Source organism: Puma concolor, unplaced genomic scaffold (genome assembly GCF_028749965.1).
Source record: "Puma concolor isolate L17-30 unplaced genomic scaffold, mPumCon1.1.hap2 unalloc_scaffold_78, whole genome shotgun sequence".
In the NCBI taxonomy this organism is placed as follows: Eukaryota; Metazoa; Chordata; class Mammalia; order Carnivora; family Felidae; genus Puma; species Puma concolor.
Genome location: NW_028240289.1, coordinates 86,021 through 100,009, shown reverse-complemented (window position 1 = coordinate 100,009; position 13,989 = coordinate 86,021). Strand labels below are relative to the sequence as shown.

Here is a 13,989-nt window from a genome sequence, read left to right as displayed (position 1 = left end):
ATGCCCATCACCCACTTTCCCCTCTCCCCCACCCCTTCATCCACCCTTAGTTTGCTCTCTGTATTTAAGAGTCTCTTGTGGTTTGCCTCCCTCTCTCTCTGTTTGTAACTATATTCTTCCCTTCCCTCCCCCCATCATCTTCTGTTCAGTTTCTCAAGATCCACACATGAGTGAAAACATATGATACCTGTCCTCCTCTGACTTATTTCACTCAGCATAATTCTTTCCAGTTCCAAGAATGGAAAAAAAAAAAAGCTTTATTTTGCTGTTGCTTGATATACTCTGATTTGGGAATCTATTAATAATGTTGAAGTAAGTATTATTAGTATAAAAACTCCAGAAAGTTCAGAAGTTATTAGTAAGTTATAGGCTTTTAATTACTATATATAAAGGTAAACCGTGGGACATTAGGAGCAAATGTTCCATTAGAAAAGGTTGAAAGCTACAATTTACAAATCAGCAATAGAATGGTAAAAAATATTATTTAAAACTATACTACTACATAAAGTCTGCAGATCTTGGTTTTATATAACTTCCCACTGACCTGTAAAAGCTTTTAATCCACTACACAACTTTTTCATTGTAGTTCTCCCATATACTGTAAGAAGAAATGCAAATAATAAAAAGAGACAGTGAAACACACAAATAATAGGAGAGGAAAATATTCCAGCAACACTTCCGTACTAATAATATTCTCTACTTTTACCCACTTCTTGAGAATGAGTGTAAAGAGGTTAAATATGAAAAATATAACATCAACAATACAACTATGACTTAATTCTTCTATAAAAAAATCAAACCTACAATAGTCAAGGGATAAGAGTCAAAAGCCACTTACTGTCCAGGGTCTACTTTTTAGCTCTCAGACTTTGAAGAACTTTCTTATTTCTATCAGGCCATGACAATGGGTTTATGTTTGGTACATGCTATTCAAAAATGTTTAAACTTGGGTTTCAGCAGTGATTTTCTCAGGTAATGTGTTCTCATTCAATATTCCCTGGTGTTTTAACAGACCCAGAAAGATTTATTTCCTCCATTTGGATTACAAGATAAATTATTAAGCACTTTGAAGACAAATCCTTTATATTAGCAATTGGGGGGGGGCAGTTATCACACTGATAGACTAACAGATTTTATTTCCAATTTAATATTTTTTTTGAAAATTTTATTTGGGTAATTGTAGATGCATATGAAGTTAGTAGGAAAAAATAGAGAGAGATGCCTTGTACATTTTTGTCCAGCTTCCCTTAATGATAAGACTTACAAAGCCATAGAATAATACCAAAAACAGAATACTGGCATTGATACAATCCACCGATGTTATTTAGATTTCCTTAGTGTTACTTGTACTCATGTGTATGTCTCTGTATTATTAAATTCCAGACAATTTTATTACCTGTGTAGGTTCACGTATGCACTGCCACAGTCAAGATACTGAACAGTTCCAGTCCCACAAGGACCCTATTATAACCACATCCACCTCCTTCTGCCTCCACCAATCCCCTATCTCTAAATCCAGGCAAGCTCTAATCTGTCCTCCATTTCTAAAATTTTGTTATTTCAAAAATGATATGTAAAGATCTTACAGTATGTAAGCTCTGAGGTTGGCTTTTTTAGCTCTGGATAACTATCTGGAAATTTGTCCAAGATGTTGCATGAATCAGATAGTGTACTTTTACTGATGAATAATAGTATTCCATAATATGTATGTACCACAAGTTTGTTTAGCCATTTACCTGTTGAAGGAGACTTGGGCTGATGCCAGTTTTTGGCTCTTACGTTCATGTACAGATTTTGTGCGAACCTAAGTTTCAAAGGTGTAATTGCTACGGTAGCTCTATGCTTAGTTTTGTAAGAAACTGGTACTTTTTCTATAGTGATTGTATCACTACATTCCCACTACCAAGTATGAGTAGTCCGGTTTCTCAAGCATCCTCATCAACATTTGGTGTTGTCATTATTTTTTATTTTAGCTATTCTGATAGGTATGCAATGATATCTCACTGCAGTTTCAAATGGCACTTCCTTAATACCTAATGACGTCAAGCATCTCTTCATGTGTTTATCTGATACCTGTATATCCTCTTTGGTGCAATGTATTTTCATTCATATAGTTTCATATATTTTCCCCATCTTCTTATTGGTTTGTTTGTATTTTATATTGCTGAGGTTTTCTCAAATCAAAAAAAAAAAAAACCCCTTTTAATGTTTATTTTTGAGAGAGAGAGAGAGAGAGAAAGACAGAGCACGAGAGGGGGAGGGGCAGAGAGGAAGACACAGAATCTGAAGCAGGCTCCGGGCTCTGAGTGGTCAGCATAGAGCCCAAGACGAGGCTCAGCCAAAGTCAGACGCTCAACTGACTGAACCACCAGATGCCCCTATATTGCTGAGTTTTGCGTGTTCTTTAAATGCCATAGATGCTGCTGCTTTGTCAGATGTATCATTTGCAAATATTTTCTCCCAGACGGTAGGTTGTCTTCCACCATCTCCACACAGCTTTCCAGAATAAAAGCTTTTAATTTTAATGAAGTACAATTTATCAATTTTTTCCTTTTGTGAATCATGCTTTTCGCATAATATGTTTCTAAATCAATTTATTCTTACTAGGCAGCATAAGCATAAATTACATAACTCAAATGTTACCAATAAGAATACAGTGAAAAATATGTCTCCTTTATAAACATCTCCATTGTCAGAATTCTCTTCCTTCTAAGGAACAAACATTGACATTTTTTGTTTATCTTTTTTAGAGATACTCTATGCATATATTTGTATATAAGAATAGAGCTGACTGGTTCTTTTGATGGCTCCATATATTAAATTGACTAGATGTTCTGTAATTATGGAATCAATTTTAAAATGCATCAAAATGGGTATAAATTGCTTTTCCTTGCATTTTCAGATATATTGTTTTAAGAGAATATATCTTGTTTGTTCAAATATTCTCTTCCCCTCTGTATCAAGTCTGTCTTATGGGAGGATTGTACTGCTGTTCCCAATGATATCGTGCAATTTGCTTTGTCAAATGAAATATTTGAGTGTCTTCTGAGTAGAAACTTTAAGAACTATCACATGGCTCCATCATCTCTCTTTTTCCTGTTACAAAAGTGACACTGTCCAGACAGGGACTGTTCTTGCATCCTATGTCCTATAGTAGAGAACAGATGGACAGCCAACCTATGGGCAGTGTCTAATATTGAGTGTCATGCAAAAAAACTCTGTTGCCACTGAGATTTGGGGGTTGTTTGTTGCTACTGCAGCATAGCTAGCTGATAATAGGAACTGGAACCACAGGGCGCCTGGGTGGCTCAGTCGGTTGAGCGTCTGACTCTTGGTTTCAGCTCAGGTCATGATCTCACCGTTCATGAGTTCAAGCACAGTGTTGGGCTCTGCACTGACACTGAGGAGCCTCCTTGGGTTTCTCTGTCTCTCTCTCTCTCTCTCCCTCTTACTCTGCCCCTCCCCTGCTTAGGCCATCTCTGTCTCTCTCAAAATAAAGAAACTTAAAAAAAAAGGAACTGGAACCACAAGTGTGTTGCTGTCTTAGCAACAACAAAAGTAGTAGCAAAAACACCAAAACTATGTGGCATTGGCTCTGGTGCTGGAAGTGTTTGGTGAAGAAATTGTTACTGGAGGCTGGAATGAACCCATGCCTTGCAATGGTGTTGGTGAGTTTAGCAATTCCAACAACTTAGAAGGCAGAAAATGTACTGAATATGCTTGTACTTTAAAAGAAGAAGCTGTGTGGGGCGCCTGAGTAACTCAGTCATGTAAGCCTCCAATTCTTGGTTTTGGCTCAGGTCATGATCTCACAGTTTGTGGGTTCGAGCCCCACATCGGGCTCCATGCTGAAGCCTGCTTGGGATTCTCTCTTTCTCTCCCCCTCTCTGCATCCCTCCTCCACTCCCTCTCTCTCTTTCTCTCAAAAATAAATAAATAAACTTAAAAAAAAAGAAGAAGCTAGGAAATACAGTGTTACTAGAGTATCTGGTTGATATTGGCAGCAACGGACAAGTTACTACAAAAAGAAATGAACCCAGAAAACAACTGGCTGGCTAGCAAGCAAGGATAAAGGAGAACAGAGAGAATCCAGAGATTCAGGGTGCGACATGGCACAAAAAATGAACTAGTTCTCATCTTCTACAAATAGAAGATAACACCTGGAATTTCTTTTAGTGACCAAGGGCATTCAAAACTAAGTCTTCTGGCAAAGGCAATATGAAGAGTGTGATCATCATTCCTTTTGTTGAAACCTCTGATTTGATTAACATGGTGCCTAGTAAATCCTCCAAATTTGAAAAAAATAATTCAGGAACAAGCATCTTAGGTTGTGCTTCTCCCCAGGGAAGTCTGATAAAACTCAAGGGGTCTACAATTAAATCTAATGAGAAGCACATCTCAAAAAGAATTGTAGATGTAACTATTGGCACATTAAGCAAGTTGTAATCAATCAGATAAAAAGTCAACCCTATTTTAGTATAAAACTTAAACTAAAAGGTACTCTGTTCATGACTTAAAGTGGGGTTCCTGCCCTCTACAAATAGGAAGTACGCTAAGAAAGTTGCCCCAGCCCCCAAGAAGGGGTTATTCTTCAATGCCTTCTTCAGATGTGAGAAGAAGAAGAATGGAAAAAGGTAGAACTTCTTCAATCCCATAACCAAGATCCATAAAGAACAATGAGCTGGGAATCTAATCATCATGGTAAGATTTTTCCCAAAGAACTTAAAAATATTTTCAATGCTTACCATCAGTGGGCAGGTTGCATTTGAGATCCTTAATTTCGTCTTCTGTGAGTTTCCATCCCATGGTTTTCAAAACTGAATCAAGTTTATTGGCATTAACAATCCCTCCTTAGAAAAGCAAAATGGTCAAGAAATAGCCAAAGGAAAGAAAAATACAGTTTATATATTTAAATAACCTATGGGCCCACATGGCTGTAGTGTAGGTGGAAATATAAAGGGTGTCCCCTGTCAGAAATATTTTTCTTTTGCAGGCAAGGGATCTTTTTCTAAAATTTTTGTTTGGGGGATTTTAGTTCTTAGAAAGTTCCGTCTGCAGAAAAAAAAACCAAAAACTGAAATCTTGAACTAATTGTCCAAGATGCATTATTATAGTCAATTAGCATGCTGTATAGTTTTTGGATTTAAATAACTTAAATAGGCTCATATATAGCATGACAGTTGACTTGTTTTAGCAAATACATCAAATTGTTGACATATACTAACGTCATTTTCAGCAGGAACATCAAGTGTCTATAGTACAAAGCGGGTCAATAATAGATAATAATAGATAATAGCTCTTTAAAAAGAACCTCTTTCTTTAGTGGGATCATGGGGACAGGTTTACAAAGCATAAGCTTTAAAAGGGCCTGCATTAGTATTTAATAATTCATAGTAATGAAAAACATTATTTTATCTTCTCACTAATAAGTGGGCTCATTTTTGTTTATTTTATTGTCTCAACGCCTAACCAAATTCCCCAAATATTTTCCCTTTAATTTTACTGTTCTGACACAGACTTTATTTTCTCTTATGTAAAATTTATTTAAATTTCTATATGGAGATAATTTGCTCACAGGTCTATATCAGAAGCTAGGAATGATATCAGTATTTAAGGAGGTTAGTGAAGTTCACAATTGGATATCTAGGAGACAGTATAATGTGTCTCTTAGAATCATCTGGCTTGGTATTATGCTTCTCACTTACCACTAAGAGACTTCAAACCATCCAGTAACCTATGCTTGTAGACTTTTCCTTTAGCTACGTGGAAACATAAATCAGGTCATACACAAGTAAGTGATGTGGAGATTCACCAAGGCAGCAAGTCATTATTTAATGTAAGGAGGATTTGTAATTTTCTCTAGAAAATTTCCAATTTACTTTCAAATTTTTAAAAATGAAATAGCCACCAATGTATCCACTCTATTCAGTTATTGACACTTAAGCATGTGAATCTTGTAATCTTGGTGCTTTTTTTTAATTCCTTTTCAGCTCTCTAATGTCCTTTTCTGTTCTCTCACCTGGTTAGCACCCAGTATAACTTTTACAATTCCCCATCTATAGAACCACAACTACAAAAGGTACTTCTTAGCCCTGATGGCAGGTTGTGAATAAAGCAGCAACTGATTTCCAACTAAAAATTAATGGAATTCCTTCTTAAAAATCTTCTCTTGAAATGTTTTTATTGTAAAGAATTTTAAATATATACAAAAGTAGAATGGAAACAATGAATCCCCATAAACACTCAGCTTACAGTTACTGATGTTCTACCATTAGATAGCATCCTTTTAAGGTGAAAACGTACCATTCATTTTTTTTAAAAAATTATTTGCATACATAAGTGTATAAATTGAACCATATCACAATGGCTGTACTTTTTCGGTCTTTGTTTTTGTTTAAGTGCCTTTTTCTGCTTCTTCCTTCTCAGTCTATGGTGCAGCCACAAGTCCCTAGATGATTCATGTTAACAACCTAGAATATACCTACATATTATCTATCAGTATGTGAAGATACATAATTACATGAGTGAAATCATTCATACTAAGTAGTTTTTGAAAGCATTTTTTCTATGCTATCAGAAAGTATATAGAAGTTCTCATAAACAAAATAAGAAATGTGTGCTTCCTTCAAGACCATATTAATATTTTAAATGCTCACCATTAACTGGCAGCTTTTTTACGAGCTCTACACATTCCTTATCTGTGACAGTTACTCCCATGTTTTCCAGAACACCTCCTACATCACTGACATCAACCTCTCCCCCTTCAACATAACAAAATGGTCACAGATTAGTAGAGAGAAGGGCCTAACCACAGCCCCCCCCAAACCTGTTGACCCTTTACAGCTTCAGCTACAATAGCTGAATGAGCAAACACACACAATATGTTAACTGTTCGCCACTGTCATTAATTGGGGGTAGAAATAGAATTTCTCTCTTACGCTTAGTAAAGTAATAGACATACTGATGCAGTTTATATAATACAAATTAGGACACTGTAGGCATAAGATCCATTTATTTTGTAAGGATATTCTCTCTCCCCTAATCTCTTAATGATAACAGAATTTTATCTCTGTGAAAGTTTGCTGTATCATCAGCTATGCTAATTCAAATTTAGGCTTTCAAAATCAAGAATAGTGACTATTCTTGGCAAATATTCCAGAAACTAAGAAATTTGCTACTATAAATTCACACAGAAAAATTAGTGCTAAAATGCAAATGTTCTAATGTGTAATTCTGGGCAACTGTATGCAGATATTCATCAATATAGAAGAAAAATGGGTAGAATAGAATAAAAAAGGGAATGTAAAAATGATGGTTCTACATAAAAATATAAATTAGCTAAAGAATAAAGACATTAGATTTATAGAAGCTTCTAATTAACCTGTAATAGTTTCCACTGCTTCCATCAATTTTTTGAGCTCAGTCTTCCCATTAGCTGTAAGAAATACCATAATTTGGCAATATTATAAAAAGATAAAGGAGCTAAATTAAGAAATAGAGATTCTCCCCACAATTTAATCTCACCAGCCAAAAACTTTTATGCAATGGATTGCAAAGAATTCATTCTATGGTAGATAGAGGGTTTACCCAAGAAAGCTTTCTCTGTCTTACACTTGCAGGAATGTTACGGTAGGCTAAGTATGTTGTTGTTTGGTCTCTGATAGCCCTTCTGATGCAAATGCAAGGTTCTTCCCATGATTGATGTTGAAAACATTTTTCATGTTCTATCTTTTACTAATACTTTTCTTTAGTTATTTCAACTATTAACTTGGAATGGCTGGTTATGTGTTCTCAATCTTTTGTTACCAGCACATGCATAAAGTTTGGGTAAATGTTTCTACCTTTCTATGTTTGGGAAAAAAGAAATCATTAGCTAAAGCTAGAGAGTTATAGCAATATGGCATTGTGCCAATATCAGGAAGGATTGGTCAACCCCCTAAGACCAGCTACTTTATTTACTGGGCCAAGTACAAAATGAAAACGTGGGACCCCTTGTTCAAAAATCAGGAAGAAAAACTTTGCTTTTTTTTTTCTTCCACAGTCTTGTTCCCAAACTGTCATGGTGGTGTTTTTGTTTTAGTTTTTGTTTATAAGTCAGCTGGTAAATGTTGCACTGTCACAGGCATGGCATCTTCTAGGGTTGAGTGCAGAACCTCACAGGCACCCTGGGTGGTCCCATTACTCAGCATGCACGAGGCTCACTAGCAGCAGACTTCCTTCCTTCCTCCTGCCGCCAGAACCACACATCTGAAAAGTGAGTCACGTGTCTCACTTTCCAATGCACTGGTTGCCTCAACTCACTATGGACAGGCGACTCCCAAGAGTAATGCAGCCTTGACGTGGGGACACACTAGATACCTGGAAGGGGATGAGGAACAGGCTTGACCCTGCCAGCCCAAAGTGGGGACTGCTGCTGCCACGTCTTGTCACAAGATGCCTTCAGGTACAGGTTGCCAATGCCAGCCCTCCCTGCATCCATGCCCAGGTCCCTGCTGGGGTCAGGGGATGCAGATGTTGCCAGGCATGGTGGTGAAAGGGAGGTTGGCCATACCAGAGGCTGTGGAGTGGTTGACCCAGAATACATCCTGGGGACTAAATGGCAGCGGCAGTCACATGCCTGAGCCAGGGTGCCAAGCCCCAGCCATGCTCTAGTTTCCCATCAGACTTCAATTAGGAAACACAAATTCAAAGATAGAATTGTGAAGACTCTCTTGTGGCACTTGGGCAGCTCAGTCGGTTAAGCGTCCAACTTCAGCTCAGGTCACGATCTCACGATCCGTGGGTTCGAGCCCCGCATCGGGCTCTGTGCTGACAGCTCGGAGCCTGGAGCCTACTTCAGATTCTGGGTCTCCCTCTCTCTCTGCCCCTCCCCTGCTCACGCTCTGTCTCTCTCAGTCTCCAAAATAAATAAACATTAAAAAATTTAAAAGCAAATTATGAAGACCCTCTTGATGGCCAAATCAGAGCACTAAACCCCAAGCATGGCACTCTTGAGATCACGGCTGTGTCCAACTAACCTCACTGGTTGCACACCACCATTCCCCAAAGCAAAATAAAGGAAGGCCTACAATGCCACAAATCTATAAACCAAAAGCCTCAAGAGGATAGCTGACTGCATAAACCATAACCCCTGTTCCTTAGGTCTTTCTAACATTTCTGAGTGATGTTTTAAAACATAATGAGAAGGTAAGTGATTCGACTTGAAGAACGTGAAGCTGGAATGGGCAGGTGACAGAGAAGCCAAGCATGTGCAAGAGAAGCAAAGAAGCCCAAGACTACACCTTTTTTCTGTTAACGAGCCAGTTTCCCCATTGCGGAACTCAAGGCTTGTCTAAGTTGTGGTTGGTTACAGGCTCCTTTAGGCATTAACAGTCCTCAGCTGGGGACAAAGCAAAACTATCTGCTGCAATCTGGTGTTGGGCTTGTTACCTGGAAATATATACTGTTAACCTCAATGAAGATGACTAGGAAACAGTTTTCCTTTATGGATTTATTTTGATTTGATTTCGTTTTATTTTATCTTCTTCAGTTCTAGTCTCACGGAGACTTTTTAGGGAAGGTCTCCTGGGCTTCAAATCACATGGTGCATGTATATTTGAGGCAACTGTCAATGAATACAAAACAAAACACAAAAAGCAGCTAACTACCTACCAATACTCTGATTTCCTCTCAGAGCATAGAATCATAAATGGAAGTGGATGCCCAGACAGATACTACATCTCTACCGCCCCACCTCCGCCTCACATTTATTTAGGTGCAGCCACGTGACCGGTTCTCCACAGAGGAATGGCTACGGAAATAACGCGTGCACTCTCTCTCCTTCATGCTCTCCTTTCCATTCCATTATTAGACAGAAACGATGACAAGGCCTTAAAAAGGAATCCGAGAGGCAAGGAACCTGGGTCCCTGGATCGCTGAATGGAGAAGAGCCACTGTCCATTACCCAAAGATACTCTCGCCTTGGACTTTCACGGGGGAAAGAATTTAACTTCTGCTGCATTTACCCGGGACATAATTTTAGGTTTGTTTTTAAATAAAAATGTAGTTTACCCTAAACAATACGTGATCTGTTCTTAAATGAAGACTGTTCATCCCTATCTTTGCAAATGCTTCTAATTTCTTTTGGTATACCAAATATCACTAGTTAATATACATTCTCTTACACAAGCTCATAAATGTAAACTCCTAAGGCTCATTATTATCTACAATGCTTACCACTAAGTGGCAGATTTTCTGCCAGAGCTTCACGTTCCTTTTCTGTGTGTTCAATTCCCAGATTTTCCAGAACATTGTCTAGGTTATATTGGCTTTAACCATTCCTCCTTAAGAAACAAACAGGAAGTAATCATGAAAAAAAAATTACGTGATTTCCAAAGATTATATATAATTTTTTTTCTCACATGCATTTTAGTATGATAAAAAAAACAAAGAAAAAGTACAATTTATTTGTATTAGTGAACAGGCATATAAGGTTGACTCAGTAAATCACCTAAAATGATGTCAAGAACAACTTAGATAAAATGTTCTGAGGTTGGGGGTGCCTGGCTGACTTAGTCAGTAGAATGTGTGACTCTTGATCTTGGCGTCGTGAGTTCAGGCCCCACATTGGGCATTTAGCCTACTTAAAAAATATTCTGAGGTTGAAGCATTACTGGGTGACAGGCTGTGATTATGTGTTTAAAGTTACTATTTGTAGTATTAAGTAATACTCATCTGTTAAAAGAGGGGCCGAAAGAATACCAATGATAGGACTGTCCCCATCGGGAAAACAGAGAGAGTACTGTGCAGGTCTGTCCCCAAAACAAAGCCAAGGTATCAGCTGAGAGGGATAGTTCAAGATTCAGATCATCAATGTTCTGCTATTGCAATATACAAAAAGTGTATGAAAGATGAAAAGACTATAAAAATGGATTCAATGCTCTCGAAGAGAAAACTGTCATGAACAACACATTCACCACAAAATTCTCCAAGAATGTTGCTGACTGGAATTATTCCAAGTATCTGGGATGTCAGGAGGCCAAGTGCCACCTGCAAGAGGCTTCTCTCATTAAATAGCAGCAAACCTTCTACCCTTTTCCTCTTTCCCTTCCTACTTCCCCTTCTGGTCTCTTTTTCTAAGGACCTACAGGAAGAGGAAGTAAAAAAGCATTTTGGCCACAATACCATGCTTCTTTTCCACATTTGCTGTTGCTGCTATTGTTGTTAACTGGTCTTTAGGAAAGAATGTTTTAGAGAAAATAACTTGAGGGGCGCCTGGGTGGCTCAGTTGGCTGGGCGTCCGACTTCGGCTCAGGTCATGATCTCACAGTTTGTGAGTTCGAGCCCCGCGTCGGGGTCTGTGCTCACAGCTCAGAGCCTGGAGCCTGCTTCCAGTTCTGTGTCTCCCTCTCTCTCTCTGCCCCATCCCCACTCATGCTCTGTCTCTCTCTGCCTTAAAAATAAAATAAAATAAAATAAAATAAATAAATAAATAAATAAATAAAAATAAAAAAGAAAATAACTTGATTTGTGCCATAAAATTATTAAAGGTCACTCCAAAATCCTTTGTATTGTTGTTGGGCAAACGCTCAGAAAAACTGCCTATGATATTCTGTATATTATGTGTTGTATAAATTAGATTTCAAATGATTCTTTGGGGGTGCTATTTAGAAATATTCTCCAAGAGTGAATGGATCCCTTGCAATACTATACCATGGGTGATTATGCAAACGTGCTTAACATAATGAAATAAAAAAATCTAAATACAGGAATGTAGACATGACTCAAAACCTGGTGGTAAGATGTTTGTGTTGATATTTGTGTTGACATTTAGCAGACTTTTCTGCTAATCATGGTTCTTAAATACCTTTTACAGACTTCACACCATCCAACAATCTGTTCTTATACACCTTTCCAGCAGCTATTAGAAAAGAAAAACCATAATTTATATCCAAAGGAAAAGAACATGGACACACAGTTTTTGGGCAACTGGGTAATTCTAGGAGCAATCTTTTTTACTCTTTCCCTAGGAAATCTGTTCTATCTCCTCATCAAATAAAAATTATTTTAGGAAAAAAATTGTGACAAAAATGTACCCAGTGTTCAGCAACCAAGAAGACTGCTGGGAAGACTATACTGTGCAGGAAAAAAAAAAAAAATCACTACTTCTTTGTGTCCCCTCCCCCTTTTTTTTTTAACCTGTGTCTCACTTCCCTCAGTTTCCTTCCTATCATGCAGGCCTCTCAGGGCCGTGACTGGGTAGTGTTATTACAACCTGCATCAACTCTGATGGCAATATGGTTATGGTTAAAGAGCTGGGTTGACAGATTGAATCTGTACGTCAGCAAACTTAATTTGTTTTAAAAATTATTTTCAGTACTTTTTAGGAGAAACAAAGAGACAACAATTTAGAACTGCTGACAATGGGGCGCCTGGGTGGCGCAGTCGGTTAAGCGTCTGACTTCAGCCAGGTCACGATCTCACGGTCCGGGAGTTCGAGCCCCGCGTCAGGCTCTGGGCTGATGGCTCGGAGCCTGGAGCCTGTTTCCGATTCTGTGTCTCCCTCTCTCTCTGCCCCTCCCCCGTTCATGCTCTGTCTCTCTCTGTCCCAAAAATAAATAAACGTTGAAAAAAAAAAAAATTAAAAAAAAAAAAAAAAAAAAAAAAAAAAGAACTGCTGACAATGACCCCACAAAACCAATGTCCCCGGAAAGGCTGTTCTGAGACTTAAATGGCTCACCGTCGATAGGTACCGTCTGTCTCAGCCTCACTAGTTCCTTTTCAGGGAGCTCGATCCCCATGGCTCCCAGGACCTTTAGCAGATCGTTGGCATCAATCTTTTTTCCTTTCAAAAGACAGGAACATCAGTGCGTGACAATTTGGAATCTAATGATTCCAGATAATGAAAAAATGATCACCTTCGGCTCGGAAGTAGCGAGCGAGTAAAAGGAAACACATACAACTACACAGAATCACAGGGAGGCCACAAATAGAACACAGGTCCTTAATCTCCTAAAAGGCATACTCTCTTAGTGATGGATCTGTGTGCATCTAATGCAGCAGAGGGTAGATTTGCTTTTAAGATTGGCCAGCAAGTTAGAATGATGGAAATCATGGAAATTTATAACTTTGGCAGGGGAACTTAGAATTCTGGGGAGATCCTAAATTATGTGATTTTTCTCTTCATATATGCCTATCAAGGTATGGGATTATTTGAATATTAGTGAGGTAAGTGATATTATTGCTTTATTAAAAACATTTGGGCCAGATTTCTTACCAAGACACAGAATCGTCATTGTATTTTTAAAATTTAAGTTGTACAAATAAATACAGCCTAAGACTCTGAAAACAAGTATTCAATGAGACATAATATAAAGACATATAAACAGTTTGGGGCAGTTGAGGAGATATTTTTAAAATAGTACAATTTTATAGTAACTTGCCACTCACCAGAAAACATTTTCAATGCATCCATTAACTTTTTCACTTCAACCTTCCCATTATCTGTTAAGAGAGCCACGTAAATCAAATACAAATCTAACACCGGCACTCATTAGCAATATGGAATTTAAAAAAGAAAGCAATATATGTATACTCCAATATTTTATCCTATATTCATCTTGAGCCAGAAGTTCTAAAATATTACTAGAGCTTTGATTCATTGAACTACAGAAAATTAAACCTCTGGTAGTTAAGGATGAGATATAAAATTAAGTCACCATTTCCCACAGAGTCGGCCTCATGACTCCTATACGTTGGGAAACTCTCCACTGTTTACATCAGGCACAAGGAACAGAATTTACAATTTTTGTGTGCTACATATTAATGTTTGTATCTGGCTCTTACAATTGATCTCCTTATGTAATAAGCTGATATTTAGTAGTTCCTGACTTTTTTTTTTTTTTTTTGACACAGAGTTTCTTACTCCTTTATTCCCTATGAGTAAATTAATGATCACTTCAGTGATTGGCTTGAGATAATTTTAAAAGTAGAGATTCTGTATATTTTTAA

At 37.8% G+C, this 13,989-nt stretch overlaps 1 protein-coding gene and 1 long non-coding RNA gene across 2 annotated transcripts in view; both read right to left on the bottom strand.

Moving 5' to 3' along the window:
* Positions 1-543: 543 nt before the first annotated feature.
* On the bottom strand, positions 544-5,715 carry LOC147570863 (uncharacterized). Its single transcript, XR_015247966.1, has 2 exons — positions 4,746-5,715; positions 544-598 (listed from the first exon to the last, which is right to left on the bottom strand). It is a non-coding gene; the product is annotated as an uncharacterized LOC147570863 (long non-coding RNA).
* Positions 5,716-10,064: 4,349 nt separating this feature from the next.
* The window catches only part of LOC147570862 (uncharacterized), a 34,130-nt gene continuing 30,205 nt past the window's right edge, over positions 10,065-13,989 (bottom strand). Inside the window, exons 13-16 of the mRNA XM_086696726.1 lie at positions 13,429-13,482; positions 12,719-12,823; positions 11,846-11,899; positions 10,065-10,322 (exon numbers count right to left, since the gene is read on the bottom strand). Coding sequence (XP_086552852.1) covers positions 10,294-10,322; positions 11,846-11,899; positions 12,719-12,823; positions 13,429-13,482 — 242 coding nt within the window. The 3' untranslated portion in view covers positions 10,065-10,293. The remainder of the gene's footprint in view (positions 10,323-11,845; positions 11,900-12,718; positions 12,824-13,428; positions 13,483-13,989) is intronic.